General features: G+C 38.0%; 1 protein-coding gene across 1 annotated transcript in view; it reads right to left on the bottom strand.

Moving 5' to 3' along the window:
* HSD17B4 (hydroxysteroid 17-beta dehydrogenase 4) overlaps positions 1-16,341 on the bottom strand; it is a 98,289-nt gene that overhangs the window by 18,684 nt on the left and 63,264 nt on the right. Inside the window, exons 15-19 of the mRNA XM_006078096.4 lie at positions 15,956-16,027; positions 13,038-13,141; positions 11,047-11,112; positions 7,038-7,107; positions 5,022-5,128 (exon numbers count right to left, since the gene is read on the bottom strand). Coding sequence (XP_006078158.3) covers positions 5,022-5,128; positions 7,038-7,107; positions 11,047-11,112; positions 13,038-13,141; positions 15,956-16,027 — 419 coding nt within the window. The remainder of the gene's footprint in view (positions 1-5,021; positions 5,129-7,037; positions 7,108-11,046; positions 11,113-13,037; positions 13,142-15,955; positions 16,028-16,341) is intronic.

The raw sequence follows: 16,341 nt of genomic DNA, 5'->3' as shown, positions 1-16,341 counted from the left end.
AAGAAAGATTATAGTTAGTATAAGTTAATTGTCTTTCTAAGTATAGAATCAATAAATAGTTCACTCTTGACAAATCAAGACATAGAAGAATAACCATATTAAGCAAAGTTATACAGGCAACCATTAGTACGACTAAAAAGAAGCAATTAAAAGTGGTACGAATTAAGTCTGGGGAATAAGATCTGGGATTGGCATATAGGAAGGAATAATTCTACTTTTTATTTCATAATTTTCTGTATGATTTTATTTGTTCTGTGTACATATTATTGGACAATAATAAAAACTTTATAATAATCACTATAAAATAGTTTTAATAATGAGAATAATCAGTGTTATCAAAGACAAAACATCAGAAAATAAATTTCCACTGCTGCATGGAGCACAAACTGATAAAGCTTTTTGGAGTTATTTGACACTGTCTTAATGATTTTTTTTTTAAGTGTATGTCTTGATTTATGCAAAGATACTGTGCAGAGACAGTTTTCTTTATAATTTGTAATGGATGAAAACTTGAAGCTAATATACTGATATAATTTTAGTTTATGTTTATTAACGTTCAAATGCAGCCAGTTAACATTTTTAATTGAATTAAGGTAAATTACAAAATATTAAAACAAAATAATAACAATAATTTTTTAAAGGTATACCACAAGTTTTTGTTAAGGCATATATATTGACATATGTATGCTCCTAACTACTTGATCTCCTCTAGGCCGTGCCCCCTGACCTGGGAAGCGCGGTCGCTCCTCTCGGCCATTCCTGTGCCGTCGCAGTCTGGTACTCTCGGCTGCTGCCCCTGACCTCGGACGTGGAGTAACTCCTCTTGGCTGCTGCCCTTCAGGCGTGGGGTCCTCTAGGCTTCTGCCCCTGACCTCAGACGTGGGGTGGCTCCTCTCGGCCGCGCTTAGCGAGCTGGTTGCAGCCGCCTGATCTTATTCTCCTGCGTCGAGGCCAGGGGCGGCTGCCGGGAGGAGTAACCCACGCCCAAGACAGGGGCGGTGGCCGGGAGGACCAACCCCATGTCCAAGGAGCCGTGGCTGCGCTGGTGCAGGAGGGCCAAGAGGAGCTATCCCACACTGAAGGTCAGGAAGGGCGGCGGTGAGGAGATACCCCTCGTCCAAGGTAAGGAGCAATGGCTGCGCTTTGCTGGAGCAGCTGTGAAGAGATACCCCACGCCCAAGGTAACAGAAACCCAAGTAAGACAGTAGGTGTTGCAAGAGGGCATCAGAGGGCAAACACACTGAAACCATACTTACAGAAAACTAGTCAATCTAATCACACTAGGACCACAGCCTTGTCTAACTCAATGCAACTAAGCCATGCCCGTGGGGCAACCCACGGTTGGACGGGTCATGCTGGAGTGGTCTGACAGAATGTGGTCCACTGCAGAAGCGAATGGCAAACCACTTTAGTATTCTTGCCTTGAGAACCCCATGAACAGTATGAAAAGGCAAAATGATAGGATACTGAAAGAGAAACTCCCCAGGTCAGTAGGTGCCCAATATGCTACTGGAGATCAGTGGAGAAATAACTCCAAAAAGAAGGAAGGGATGGAGCCAAAGAAATAAGAATACCCAGCTGTGGATGTGACTGGCAATAGAAGCAAGGTCCGATGCTATAAAGAGCAATATTGCATAGGAACCTGGAATGTCAGGTCCATGAATCAAGGCAAATTGGAAGTGGTCAAACAAGAGATGGCAAGAGTGAATGTCGACATTCTAGGAATCAGCAAACTGAAATGGACTGGAATGGGTGAATTTAACTCAGATGACCATTATATCTACTACTGCGGGCAGGAATCCCTCAGAAGAAATGGAGTAGCCATCACGGTCAACAAGCGAGTCCAAAATGCAGTACTTGGATGCAATCTCAAAAACGACAGAATGACCTCTGTTCATTTCCAAGGCGAACCATTCAATATCACAGTAATCCAAGTCTATGCCCCAACAGGTAACACTGAAGAAGCTGAAGTTGAACAGTTCTATGAAGACCTACAAGACCTTTTAGAACTAACACCCAAAAAAGATGTCCTTTTCATTACAGGGGACTGGAATGCAAAAGTAGGAAGTCAAGAAAAACCTGAAGTAACAGGCAAATTTGGCCTTGGAATACGGAATGAAGCAGGGCAAAGACTAATAGAGTTTTGCCAAGAAAATGCACTGGACCAAACACCCTTTTCCAACAACACAAGAGAAGACTCTATACATGGACATCACCAGATGGCCAACACTGAAATCAGATTGATTATATTCTTTGCAGCCAAAGATGGAGAAGCTCTATACAGTCAGCAAAAACAAGACCAGGAGCTGACTGTGGCTCAGATCATGAACTCCTTTTTGCCAAATTCAGACTTAAATTAAAGAAAATAGGGAAAACCACTAGACCATTCAGGTATGACCTAAATCATACCCCTTATGATTATACAGTGGAAGTGAGAAATAGATTTAAGGGCCTAGATCTGATAGATAGAGTGCCTGATGAACTATGCACTGAGGTTCGTGACATTGTACAGGAGACAGGGATCAAGACCATCCCCATGGAAAAGAAATGCAAGAAAGCAAAAATGGCTGTCTGGGGAGGCCTTACAAATAGCTGTGAAAAGAAGAGAAGCAAAAAGCAAAGGAGAAAAGGAAAGATATAAACATCTGAATGCAGAGTTCCAAAGAATAGCAAGAAGAGATAAGAAAGCCTTCTTCAGTGATCAATGCAACAAAACAGAGGAAAACAACAGAATGGGAAGACTAGGGATCTCTTCAAAAAAATCAGAGATACCAAAGGAACATTTCATGCAAAGATGAGCTTGGTAAAGGACAGAGATGGTATGGACCTAACAGAAGCAGAAGATATTCAGAAGAGATGGCAAGAATACACAGAAGAACTGTACAAAAAAGATCTTCACGACCCAGATAATCACGATGGTGTGATCACTGACCTAGAGCCAGACATTCTGGAATGTGAAGTCAAGTGGGCCTTGGAAAGCATCACTACGAACAAAGCTAGTGGAGGTGATGGAATTCCAGTTGAGCTATTCCAAATCCTGAAAGATGATGCTATGAAAGTGCTGCACTCAATATGCCAGCAAATTTGGAAAACTCAGCAGTGGCCACAGGACTGGAAAAGGTCACTTTTCATTCCAATCCCAAAGAAAGGCAATGCCGAAGAATGCTCAAACTACTGCACAATTGCACTCACCTCACACACTAGTAAAGTAATGCTCAAAATTCTCCAAGCCAGGCTTCATCAATATGTGAACCGTAAACTTCCTGATGTTCAAGCTGGTTTTAGAAAAGGCAGAGGAACCAGAGATCAAATTGCCAACATCCACTGGATCATCGAAAAAGCAAGAGAGTTCCAGAAAAACATCTACTTCTGCTTTATTGACTAAGCCAAAGCCTTTGACTGTGTGGATCACAACAAACTGTGGAAAATTCTGAAAGAGATGGGAATACCAGACCACCTGATCTGCCTCTTGAGAAATTTGTATGCAGGTCAGGAAGCAACAGTTAGAACTGGACATGGAACAACAGACTGGTTCCAAATAGGAAAAGGAGTACATCAAGGCTGTATATTGTCACCCGGTTTAAATTATATGCAGAGTACATCATGAGAAACGCTGGACTGGAAGAAATACAAGCTGGAATCAAGATTGCTGGGAGAAATATCAATAACCTCAGATATGCAGATGACACCACCCTTATGGCAGAAAGTGAAGCGGAACTAAAAAGCCTCTTGATGAAAGTGAAAGTGGAGAGTGAAAAAGTTGGCTTAAAGCTCAACACTCAGAAAACGAAGATCATGGCATCTGGTCCCATCACTTCATGGGAAATAGATGGGGAAACAGTGGAAACAGTATCAGACTTAATTTTTCTGGGCTCCAAAATCAATGCAGATGGTGACTGCAGCCATGAAATTAAAAGACGCTTACTCCTTGGAAGGAAAGCTATGACCAACCTAGATAGCATATTCAAAAGCAGAGACATTACTTTGCCAACAAAGGTTCGTCTAGTCAAGGCTATGGTTTTTCCTGTGGTCATGTATGGATGTGAGAGTTGGACTGTGAAGAAGGCTGAGCGCCGAAGAATTGATGCTTTTGAACTGTGGTGTTGGAGAAGACGCTTGAGAGTCCCTTGGACTGCAAGGAGATCCAACCAGTCCATTCTGAAGGACATCAGCCCTGAGATTTCTTTGGAAGAAATGATGCTAAAGCTGAAACTCCAGTACTTTGGCCACCTCATGCGAAGAGTTGACTCATTGGAAAAGACTCTGATGCTGGGAGGGATTGGGGGCAAGAGGAGAAGGGAACGACAGAGGATGAGATGGCTGGATGGCATCACTGACTCGATGGACGCGGTGAGTCTGAGTGAACTCCGGGAGTTGGTGATGGACAAGGAGGCCTGGCGTGCTTCATGGGGTCGCAAAGAGTCGGACATGACTGAGCAACTGAACTGAACTGAACTGAAGCATATTAAAAAGCAGAGACATTACTTTGTCAACAAAGGTCCACCTAGTCAAGGCTATGGTTTTTCCAGTGGTCATGTATGGATGTGAGAGTTGGACTATAAAGAAAGCTGAGTGCTGAAGAATTGATGCTTTTGAACTGTGGTGTTGAAGAAGACTCTTGAAAGTCCCTTGGAGTGCAAGGATATCCAACCAGTCCATCCTAAAGGAGATCAGTCCTGAGTGTTCATTGGAAGGGCTGATGTTGAAGCTGAAACTCCAATACTTTGGCCACCTGATGCGAAGAGCTGACTGATTTGAAAAGACCCTGATGCTGGGAAAGATTGAGGGCAGGAGGAGAAGGGGACAACAGAGGATAAGATGGTTGGATGGCATCACCGACTCAATGACATGGGTTTGGGTGGACTCTGGGAGTTGGTGATGGACAGGGAGGCCTGGCGTGCTGTGGTTTCATGGGCTCTCAAAGAGTCGGACGTGACTGAGCGACTGAACTGAACTGAAGAGTCCTTCTCTTCTCTAACACTAAAAAGGAACAAATATTTAAATTAATAATTTACACATACCTTAATTGCCTTGAATCTCGATACATCATTATCTGCAAACTGCTGTAAAACATGCCTGGCAGAAAATCCAAATGTACATAATCCATGTAATATAGGCTTATCGAAACCTAAAAATAAGAGAGATGATTTAGTTAGATAAAGACACATTTCATGTTTAAAAACCAACAACAGTTCATTCAGAACTTCAAAAATAATTTTTAAACTGCATTAACCTGAATCATACCATGTATTTTAAGAAACATGAAAAATATTTTATAAATAATACTTCCTGGGGGAAAAATTATGAAATAAACAAAGAAAGAAAGAAAAAAAAAAAAAAAAAACAAGAAAGGAGTGTCAGTGATCTGGGGACACAAAGAATTATTTTGTTAGGTTTGGGTGTAGCCATGAAATCATTCATGGTGATTTCAATATCCATGTATGTAGACGATCCTTCCTCAACCTTTCAGTTTTCCACTCTCCCCTCCAATGACCTTGCCCTTCATGCTCTGTCCTCCAATGACCTTGTCCTTGATGATAACTCAGATATTCATCTCCATGGTCCTAACACAGACCTTGCACTAGCAGGAGCTACCTTCCACCATAATCTGAATTTCAAGGACACCATTTTCTGAATACTACTTCCTACCTTTCCATATCCTTTGCATAAACATATTAGGAAAGGGCTATTTTTTAAATGTCACCAGTTAAACTGCCAGTCAGAAGTAGCAATGTCTTTATTATTTAGATAACTGAGGTAATATTTTCATTCAGTTCAGTTCAGTTCAGTTGTTCAGTCGCGTCCGACTCTTTGCAACCCCATGAATCGCAGCACGCCAGGCCTCCCTGTCCATCACCAACTCCTGGAGTTCACTCAGACTCACGTCCATCGAGTCAGTGATGCCATCCAGCCATCTCATCCTCTGTCATTCCCTTCTCCTCCTGCCCCCAATCCCTCCCAGCATTGAAGTCTTTTCCAATGAGTCAACTCTTCGCATGAGGTGGCCAAAGTATGGGAGTTTCAGCTTTAGCATCATTCCTTCCAAAGAAATCCCAGGGCTGATCTCCTTCAGAATGGACTGGTTGGATCTCCTTGCAGTCCAAGGGACTCTCAAGAGTCTTCTCCAACACCACGCTTTAAATGCATCAATTCTTCGGCACTCAGCTTTCTTCACAGTCCAACTCTCACATCCATACATGACCACAGGAAAAACCATAGCCTTGAATAGACAGACCTTTGTTGGCAAAGTAATGTCTCTGCTTTTCAATATGCTATCTAGGTTGGTCATAACTTTTCTTCCAAGGAGTAAGCGTCTTTTAATTTCATGGCTGCAGTCACCATCTGCAGTGATTTTGGAGCCCAAAAAAATAAAGTCTGACAGTTTCCACTGTTTCCCCATCTATTTCCCATGAAGTGATGGGACCAGATGCCATGATCTTCATTTTCTCATTGTTGAATTTTAAGCCAACTCTTTCACTCTCCTCTTTCACCTTCATCAAGAGGCTTTTTACCCCACATCCGTGGTCTGGGGCAGAACCCGGGAGGACCCCATGCCCGATGGGAGGTAGTCAAGAGGAGTTACCCCACATCCAAGGTCAGGGGAGGTCAGGGGTGGCAGCCGAGTGGAGCTACCCTGCGTCCAAGATTAGGGGCCGCGGCCGGGAGGACCTACCCCACACCTGAGGCCAGGGGCCGCAGCCGGAAGGAGCAACCCCACCTCCAAGGAGCGGTAGCTGAGCAGGCGCAGAAGGGCCTAGAGGAACTATTCCACGTTCAAGGTCAGAAGGGGTGGCAGTGAGGAGATATTTCTCATCCAAGGTAAGGAGCAGCGGCTGCACTTTGCTGGAGCAGCCATGAAGAGATACCCCACGTCCAAGGTAAGAGAAACCCAAGTAAGACAGTAGGTGTTGCAAGAGGGCATCAGAGGGCAGACACACTGAAACCATACTCACAGAAAACTAGTCAAACTAATCACACTAGGACCACAGCCTTGTCTAACTCAATATTTTCATTGGCATATATTATTAGCAACTCACCTGCTAAGCTAGCAAAGTTAGGATCAATGTGTAAGGGATTCCAATCTCCACTGAGGCGGTACAAAGCAGCCTGTGGAGAAGAATTATAAAAGTAACTAGAATATCAGTGCTTTCTTAGAATACATTAAAATAAAAACATAAAATATGACTGGGTATTGCATGAGAAATGCATCATAATATACTTAACTCTAGCTTTGATTAAAAAATAACTATTTCTAACAAAAAAAGGTTAAGCATAAATCAAATGCTTTTTGTAACACATGCCACTGAAATCAGTTGGGAAGGGATGAGGACTGTGCAAAAATAGCAATGGGAGCCAAGAACTACATCTGGGAATAACACTGGTTACCACTGCCTAAGGAGAAATTCACAAAAAGGAATCTATCAATCTACTCTCATTAAAACACAATGAAGACAAGGTGTAAATGTTTATAGCCTCTTCTAAGCAAGCAAAATTTATGCCAACTTTCTTGTGAGGTGTTTTAAATTGAAGCCTATAACCCAAAACTAGACACATAAATATCAAACACTTCTAACAAACTTTCAATCGACTGGGTGCACTAAATCCTGAGATCAGCTCATCCTGCAAAAAAAAAAACAAAAAACAGACTAGTAGCCTGCCATTAAGATTACATTTCTGCTTAGTCCAGATCTTCACGTCCCTTCTGTACTTGGATAAGGCAGGGTTAGCAAAAAGAGACTATAATCGGGCTTCCCAGGTGGCTCAGCGGAAAAGAACCGCTGGCAATACAGAAGATGAGGGTTTCATCCCTGGGTCAGGAGGATTCCCCTGGAGGAGGGCATGGCAAACCATTTCAGTATTCTTGCCTGGAGAATCCCATAGACTGAGGAGCCTGGAGGGCTACAGTCCACAGAGTAGCAAAGAGTCACAGATGACTGAAGCGACTGAGCAGACACACACAAAGATAACAGCAGGATCAAAAATTCTCTATACTTGTCAGCATTTAAATTGTGCACTGGTCAAATGAAAAAAAAGTACTTTTCAGTACTGAAGGAAAGACAATTCAAAAAAAGCTAAGAGTAAATATTTTAATGTATCTGTGTATGAACTTTGAGTCTGCCTCAAGAACTCTTTCTTATCAATTGCTATCTTAAGCTTTCCAAGACTATTAAAATGTTGTGTAAAGGCTAGCCATGTCAGCACACCTGATTTTCTTAGTGTTTTTTGTTATTTTTAATTATTGATTATTCTTTTTTAATAAATTTTATCTACAGAAAATAATATTTCCTACAATTCACAGGAAAATATTTACTTTTTAATATGCTTTACATAATTTTAAAAAACTCTTTCTCTCTCCCATCACTCCATACAGTAGTTTTCTAAATTATTCACTTTTTCAATGAATCAGTGTTTTTTCCCTTTATGTGGCTTCTAAGATAATTAAATCAAATCAACAATTATCAAATAGATGTGATTTACAAGATTCTGTATCAGTTGTACAGGGTTAAATGATAAATTTTAGAAATGATTTAAAAAAATAAAACATTAGGCAAATATATATCATCATGTTACATACAAATATAAAAAATGACGAACTTCAAACCCCAAATCCAGAGCTGGATTTGAACCTCAGTCTGTCTGATGCCAAAACCAATAATCTATTCAGTGTCTGACACCTTCTCCTTTGGTAATTTAATAAAGAATTACATTTTAATGGATAGCATAACCAATATTCCAAAGATTAACTTTATTTGACAAAGATGATAGCTAAAATTCTAATTGTTAGAGTAAGTAGTATAAGATATGTAACTGGGGAAACTAAAGATATTTGTTTTCTTTCTTCCCAAATACAAAGTCTGACATCTGTTACCTTCCTATTCTTTGGTCTTTCTAGGTTATTGGGGATGAATTTTCTCTTTATTAATTATGACTAACCATGAACCATACTTGTAATATCATACGAATTTGAAGATCAAGAAATTCTCCTAAAGAAATGAAAAACAAAATATTCCAGAAGTGACACTGGTAGACCCATGTTTGCTAAAACCATGATTGCCAGTTCTCTTACTGACTGAAAAATGACTCATTTAATTTAAATACCTGGCAAACAGTTTATGCTATAGTGGCATAATCCATTCCATTCCCACTTCTCTTTAAAGGTCTGTTCATCCATAATCACCTCCCGCCACTCTCCAATGTGAATTCTCTAATTCTTACTCCTTGTACATACATCAAGCTCTTATCTGCTATCATTATTAAGTTCTTATTCCCGTTCAGGCCATACTGCAAGTTTTACATCTCTGATAAGAGAGAATATCTATATACCAGTTTAGTTCAGAAGTCTCATTTTTCCTACTAAACTCTTTTGTGTATCATTCTCCAATAAGTAACACCTCTCTGAATGTCTACAGCACTTACTCTACAATTCAAAGCCTTGTCTTGAATCATTCATTGCTTGGAATAGATGCCCTAGTTATTAAGACATATACACATTAATTCTAAGTGTACTTTCAGTTCCTTGTCAATAGATCACACTTCTTCTTGATTTGTGTCTCCTACAGTACAGATCTAATTTAAAATAGCTCATAAATCCCCTGAACTTTATGTAAAATTTTATGCAAAATGTTTTTAAACAAATTATATATTGTTTTTAATCACATTCTCAAATGACCGTGTGATACAAATGGCCAGGAACCTCTGTGAAATGATGGGTGCCCATTATTCATACAAAAAATATGTGCTAACTTATAAACTGTTCTTTGTCACACAGCAAAGTACTCAAGTTGGCTAAAAGCTAATGAAAAGTTCTATTCATCTGAAAAACCAGAAAAAGAAAATCTTTCTGCTTACTGTATAAAGAAACTCAAGCCATGGAAACTATTCAGCTTTTCTTATCTACAGCAGATATATTTTATTATTTCAGAAACCCAAGAATAATAATGGAGCATTGCTGGGCTTTGTGAACCATGAAACCACAAAGTCTTTTCTGTTCTTCAGTGCCACAATAAAATTCATTTCACTATGAAGCTTTAATTAAACATAAATATGAGTGTTTTCTTAAGAAATTGGTAAGAAATAGGGATGGGAAGAACATTTAAAGGCAAAAACTAATCTGCGATAAAAAGTATTATTCTATCACCCAATTATATGGTGTTGAAAAAAACACAATTACTAATTATTACTTAATACAATACAATTACTTAATTCTTTCTAGCTCATGAAGTTATATTTCTATTTGTTAGTAAACATAAATCCTGCAGAAGTTCTCATATCAATATGTCAAAATTAGTATCAAAAAATAAGTGAATTTTATAAATAATCTGCTGTCATTACCTGTTTATTCACTGCATTACTTCAGAGCTTTATGTATTCTGTTCTAAATCTGCATGATTAGTATCCTAGCCATCTTAAAGAAGAACCTTCATAACTCTCAAAAACAAAGTTGCTTTTTCATCTTCAAGGTCACCTTTTGTTTATTAAATAAATCTTTGCATGCTTACAGAATCTGTTAACTGACAGGGTATTTTATCTCCTTCATCAGAAAACATACTATTCATGCCAAACAGAACAGATTAAATCACCTACTCCTTCTAAGATGCTTTATTGTACCTGTCCACTAAAGTTGGCATAAACTAATCTGTCTCTACGCAGTGCAGCTCAGCTTTCTTTTCCAACAGAAGAGAGGATAACTAAAATCTGCCCTTTATTTTATCCTGTTCTCTAAAGTTTTAATAAAATTCTTCACAAAGCTAGGCAATCTTTTTAAGGCAAGCAATCCATGCCAACAAAACATGATGCCTTCTCAACTGACTTGTAAAAACCACTTTATATTTTCTTTTGATATCTAGTGGAGAAAAACAACCGTTAAGTAAAATTCACAAAGAACAAATTTCAACTACAGAAATATGCTGTTATTTCTATTATGTAGAATTCTTTTGAATTCTTAGGACTACTTTTGAATTCATAGGATTTACAGGGTATCAAGAGTTACACGTTAAAGTGCCAGGAGCCAGATGGCTTTACCACTTTTCAAAAACACCTTGTTACCTGATTAAGTGAGGTGGTATCTGTAAGTACAGCATCAGGAGGTCTATCGGGTATGGCTACAGCTGCCTGAAAAAAAAAAAAGACACGTTAAATAGTTAACAAAATAATTGCTAGTCTCTTTACCGAAATTGGTATTTGACAAACAACCATGTTTCTTTTTTTTATTTTATTTTTTTTAAACTTTACAAAATTGTATTAGTTTTGCCAAATATCAAAATGAATCCACCACAGGTATACATGTGTTCAATGTACAGTTGTTTCTCGGTTTCCAGGACACCAAAATTTGCAGATGCTTAAGTCTCTTATACAAAATGGGGCAGTATTTGCATATAACCTATGCACATCCTCCCATACACTTTAAATCATCTCAAGATTATTTGTAATACATACTACAATGTAAATACTGTGTACATAGTCTGAGAACTTTCTAGAAATTTTTTTTCTGGCTATTTTTGATCCACGGTTGGTTTAATCTGCAGATGCAAAACCTGCGGATGTGGAACCCATGGATATGGAGGGCTGACTGTAATGAAATCTGTAAGCTGGATAAAAAGAAGCTTTTTTTTAATATAATCAGCACATAATGATCTTTAAAATTCTGTAACTGTGAGCTTCATCTACATTATGATTTCCCTGAAATGACTCTGTATAATGAAAGGAATTATATAACCAGGTCCATTCTCTAGGCAACAAACAGGGACTCTTCCCAATGCAAAAGAATACTTCTTTCCAGGGGAGGTCTTTGAGGTCAGTCTTTGAGGTTTGACCAACTCAGTGGACATGAATTTGAGCTCCAGGAGACAGTGGAGGACAGAGGAGCCTGGCATCCTGCAGTCCATGGAATTGCCAAGAGTCAGACATGACTTAACAACTGAACAACAACAAAAATGATCCCATGACAACTCTTCTTATCTGTCTCCTTGCACAGTTCTCTAGCAAACTTCTAGTTGGACTAGTTTACTTACTGCTTCCATGGAGCTACCAGACTCCTTTTGATTATCACTAAAGTAACTTTGTTTTTGAAACCATCCTTACTTTTGGTTCCAATTATTTGGTTCCAAAATGAGTCAGTTTCCTTGGGAAGAGCTTTGGAGCTCTCTATTATTAGAGCCTGCCTTGGCCCCCAGGCAAAACCTCTGCGCCACTGCAACAGAGATGAGGGCAAGGACAGTGGCCCACTTCTCTCCAAGTGACATCCTCACTTTATAAGAAGGGGACTGAGCAGGAGTAGGAGCTTCTGGTCTTCTCAGCTTGCCTCTAGCAGCAGGGAACCCTCATCCTATGAGCAGGATGGGGCAAGAGTTATCAGAGCCCTAGTATTCTTAGCATGCCATCATAGAACAAAACTCTCCACAGTACAAGTGGGGGCTGGGTGGAGGAAGAGAACCCCATAACTCACAGCCACTTTTACCTGTAATAGAGCTTCTGCTTCACAAGTTAGGGAAGGTGGGAGTGGGGAATAAGAAAAATGAGTGGCCTGCTCTGCCTAGGAAGATAGCGTGGCCCTATTCTGAGAGCTGAGGGCAGAGGTGAAGGCCAGGTTAAACTGGAGTAAAATCCAAATTACAAAATATTTTTAGGAAAAATATCGTTTGGGGCAGATTTTGAGAACTCAACAGTAATTTGAATTGTTTTATACATAAGAAATATTCTAGACATTTAATGAGTGAAGATTTTCATTTACACCAGGATCTCTTGTACATGTTGGGTTTTTCTAAAGAGTTCTGGGTGCAGACAAAGTTTGTATAAGTAAAGATATTCCAGTAATTATCTCATGTACATTACACTTACCTCAGCCTGTAACACATATAACGTGCTATATATCAAAATATACAAATATAAACAGCACTTCAAATTCAAGAACATATTCTGATTCAAGGAAGTTTAGATTACTAAAGACCTACTCTATGAAATTATACATATAGTAAGTTCAAAATACAGATAAGCATCCTTAATGACACACATATGTCATTTATGAAGTCGTAGCCTACCTTGGCTTTGTCTGATGTCCGTTTTCCACCAGAGCCTCCAGAACCAACAACAAAGATGGAGAACTGATTATAACATATAAGTTCCTCCCCAGAGTAAGTGTAGACTGAAAAGTAAATGAAAGAAGAAAGAAAAGAAGTTATTGTCAAAAGATACAACCAGTTAACCAATACATGATCAGCAATCCCTGTAAATATTTCAGAAACAAAATTCAATTACTAAAAGGTTTTGCAATTTAAAGACACCCAAGTTTGGGTTACAGACCACTCATTTTAATCATACACACTACCAGTCTGTGGAAGGCAGAGAAAGGAAGATCTTGACAAATCCTTTCTTATCTATGAAATAGCAGTTCCTCTACCTTCTTCTAAAACTCCCCAACTGCCCTTCATATTTCAGTTCTCTCCTTCTCGAACTTTTCAGACAATTCCACCATACAAAGCAGACTAACACACCTGAAAAGATTTTTTACCACTACTAATTATTAGAGAAATGAAAATCAAAACTATGAGGTAGTACCTCACACTGGTCAAAATGGCCATCACTAAAAAGTCTACAAATAACAAACGCTAGACTGGGAGCAGAGAAAGGGGAACCCTCCTACACTGTTGGTGGGAATGTAAATTGATACAGCCACTATGGAAAACAGTATAGAGGTTCCTCAAAAAACTAAAAATAGAATTGCCATATAATCCAGCAATCCCACTCCTGGACATATATCCAGACAAAACTATAATTCAAAAATATACATGCACCCCTATGTTCATAGCAGCACTATTTACAATAACCAAGACATGGAAACAATCTAAATATCCACCAACAGATAAATGGATAAAGAAGACGTGAGATACACACACGTACACACAAAATGTGTGTGTACACACAAAATGGAATGCTACATAGCCATAACAAAGAATGAAATAATGCCATGTGAGCTACACAGATGCACCTGGAGATTATCATACAAAGCAAAGTTAAGTCAGAGAGAGACAGACAAATGTCATATGATATCACTTATATGTGGAATGTGAAATACAAAACAAATGAATTATCTACAAAACAGAAAAAGATTCAGAGATACAGAGAACAGACTTGTTCTCTCCCTAGGGAGAGAGGAGGTGGTGAAGGGATGGATCAGGAGTTTGGGATTAGCAGATGCATCCTATATACAGGATGGATAAACAAGGTCATACTGTATAGCACAGGGAACCATATTCAATATCCTGTGATAAACCATAATGAAAAAGAATATGAAAAAGAATATATCTATGTATAACTGAATCACTTTGCTGTACAAGAGAAATTAACACAACATTGTAAATCCACTAAAATTCAGTAAGATTAAAAATAAAATGCAGATAACCACACTCTAAAATTTTCAAACATTCTGCAGAAGCCCTCAATAGAGCCTAAAATATAAAAGAGGAAATAGCAAGAATGAAGGTATAAGCTTCTGGAAGGCAGGATCATGACTCTTTTGCTCATATCATACTCCCAGCAATTAGAATAGTACCTGGGACAGAAAAAGCACCTAATAAATATGCACTAATTAATGAATCAATGAACAAATGACATGAGTGAGCACGTTAGTGAATAAGTAAGCAAGTAATAAATGAAAGATAGCTGTTCCTTTTACTACTGACTACTATCCTTGTGAGAGTTTGAGCAGCATCTAAATCTCCAGCTCTGTAAAATTAGGAATATGCTTTTGAATAACATAAGGAAAAATATAATTAGGACAAAAATAAGAAAAGGCATGGTTATTTATATATAAAATAAGACATTCATCTTTATTACACAGAAAATTGGATATCTAATTTCATCTATATTTTATCTACAAATTCTAATACATTATTATCCATTGTCAAGCTATAGGTAAATAAATGGAGTAGATCAAGAAATAAGAGTAAAAACTAAAGCTAGGATTACCACAAAACTTCACAGTGGTACGTTACATTTGGTAGAATGGTGGGAAGATTAAAAGAAAACTGGGAGAACTGTAGCCAAATGTTAGCCAACATTTGAAATGACATGAAAATACAAATATCTAAAAAAGAAGAGGGAGAAGGAAGAAGAGGAAAAGCAGAGAGAAAAGATTCATGTTCTATGTGTCTATGGTGAAATTTTAACAAAAACATGTAACAGGAAAATACTTACAAGCATTAAAAATGTTCTAAATATATTATTAAGTAAAAACAAGGCAAGTTTCAAAACAACATATTCAGTATAACCTCTTAGGTATGTATTAGAACAAAATAATAAAACCTATATTCCAAATACCAGATTACTATTCAACTTTCCACTGATATTTCCAAAATTTTTGATAATCTTTCTTGGTTTTGTTCTTAAACTTTAAGCGATAAATTTTAAGCAAGGTGTCTTTGGCTTATGTTTAATCATTAGTATTTCAATATTTATTAAACTACTATAACCTTTTTTTCCTCTGCAAATAAAATGTGGCTATGGTGTTTGAACCACATTATGAGTTCAATACGTCTGAATGTGCAAGGTTAAAAACCTAACTACCACTTATAAGAATGATTCAGGAGTCAAATAGGTTCCCAGTTCCAAAGAGCTAACATATGAAAGAATATTTACAACACAGCCTAATTATCAAATGAGGGTTGTCTTTGTATTCATTCCTGCTAAAACACACTCCAGGAAGCATAATTCCCCACTGTGTTCACTAGACCAGCCACATTTCTCATCTCTACTTTGGTTATGTTGTCACAAATCCCCTGAAATATCCCACTCTCCCCTTATTTTCTAAAAGAGTTTGTAAATTTTTAGAATGCTAATCTTGCTTTCTCACAAATTGGAAGATATATAGAAACTTATTTATCAACTTCTATGGTAAAGTATACTGCATACAAAGGCTATCAATTTAACAATATTATTATAAGAACTGGAAATTAGTTACCATCCATAAGAATTACTAAACCGGATCCTTTATCCAGGATATCAGCAACAATTGTTTCACATCTTAATTTTCCTAAAATGGAAAGTAAAAATAATAAATGTATAATAAATAAATGAGACTGTTTTAAAAACCATAAGTAATATATTATATGAAAACATGAGCGAATTTAACATAACTTCCACTGGAAGATCAGCAAACTAAATAAATGCATGGTTCAGAACAATTTTCAATATGATGCTGAATCATAAACATTAAAAGCAATCATAATGCCTGAGTTAGCAAATTTGAAATATTAGTAATTCTGATAAATTAGGTGGTAAAAAGTAACAATTTTCAATCATTTAATGAACATTTGTTAAGCAAACAATCAACACCATTTACTCCAT

The sequence above is a fragment of the Bubalus bubalis genome, chromosome 9, assembly GCF_019923935.1.
Source record: "Bubalus bubalis isolate 160015118507 breed Murrah chromosome 9, NDDB_SH_1, whole genome shotgun sequence".
In the NCBI taxonomy this organism is placed as follows: Eukaryota; Metazoa; Chordata; class Mammalia; order Artiodactyla; family Bovidae; genus Bubalus; species Bubalus bubalis.
The sequence above is the reverse complement of the archived record's forward strand: the minus strand, read 5'-3'. Positions and strand labels throughout refer to the sequence as shown.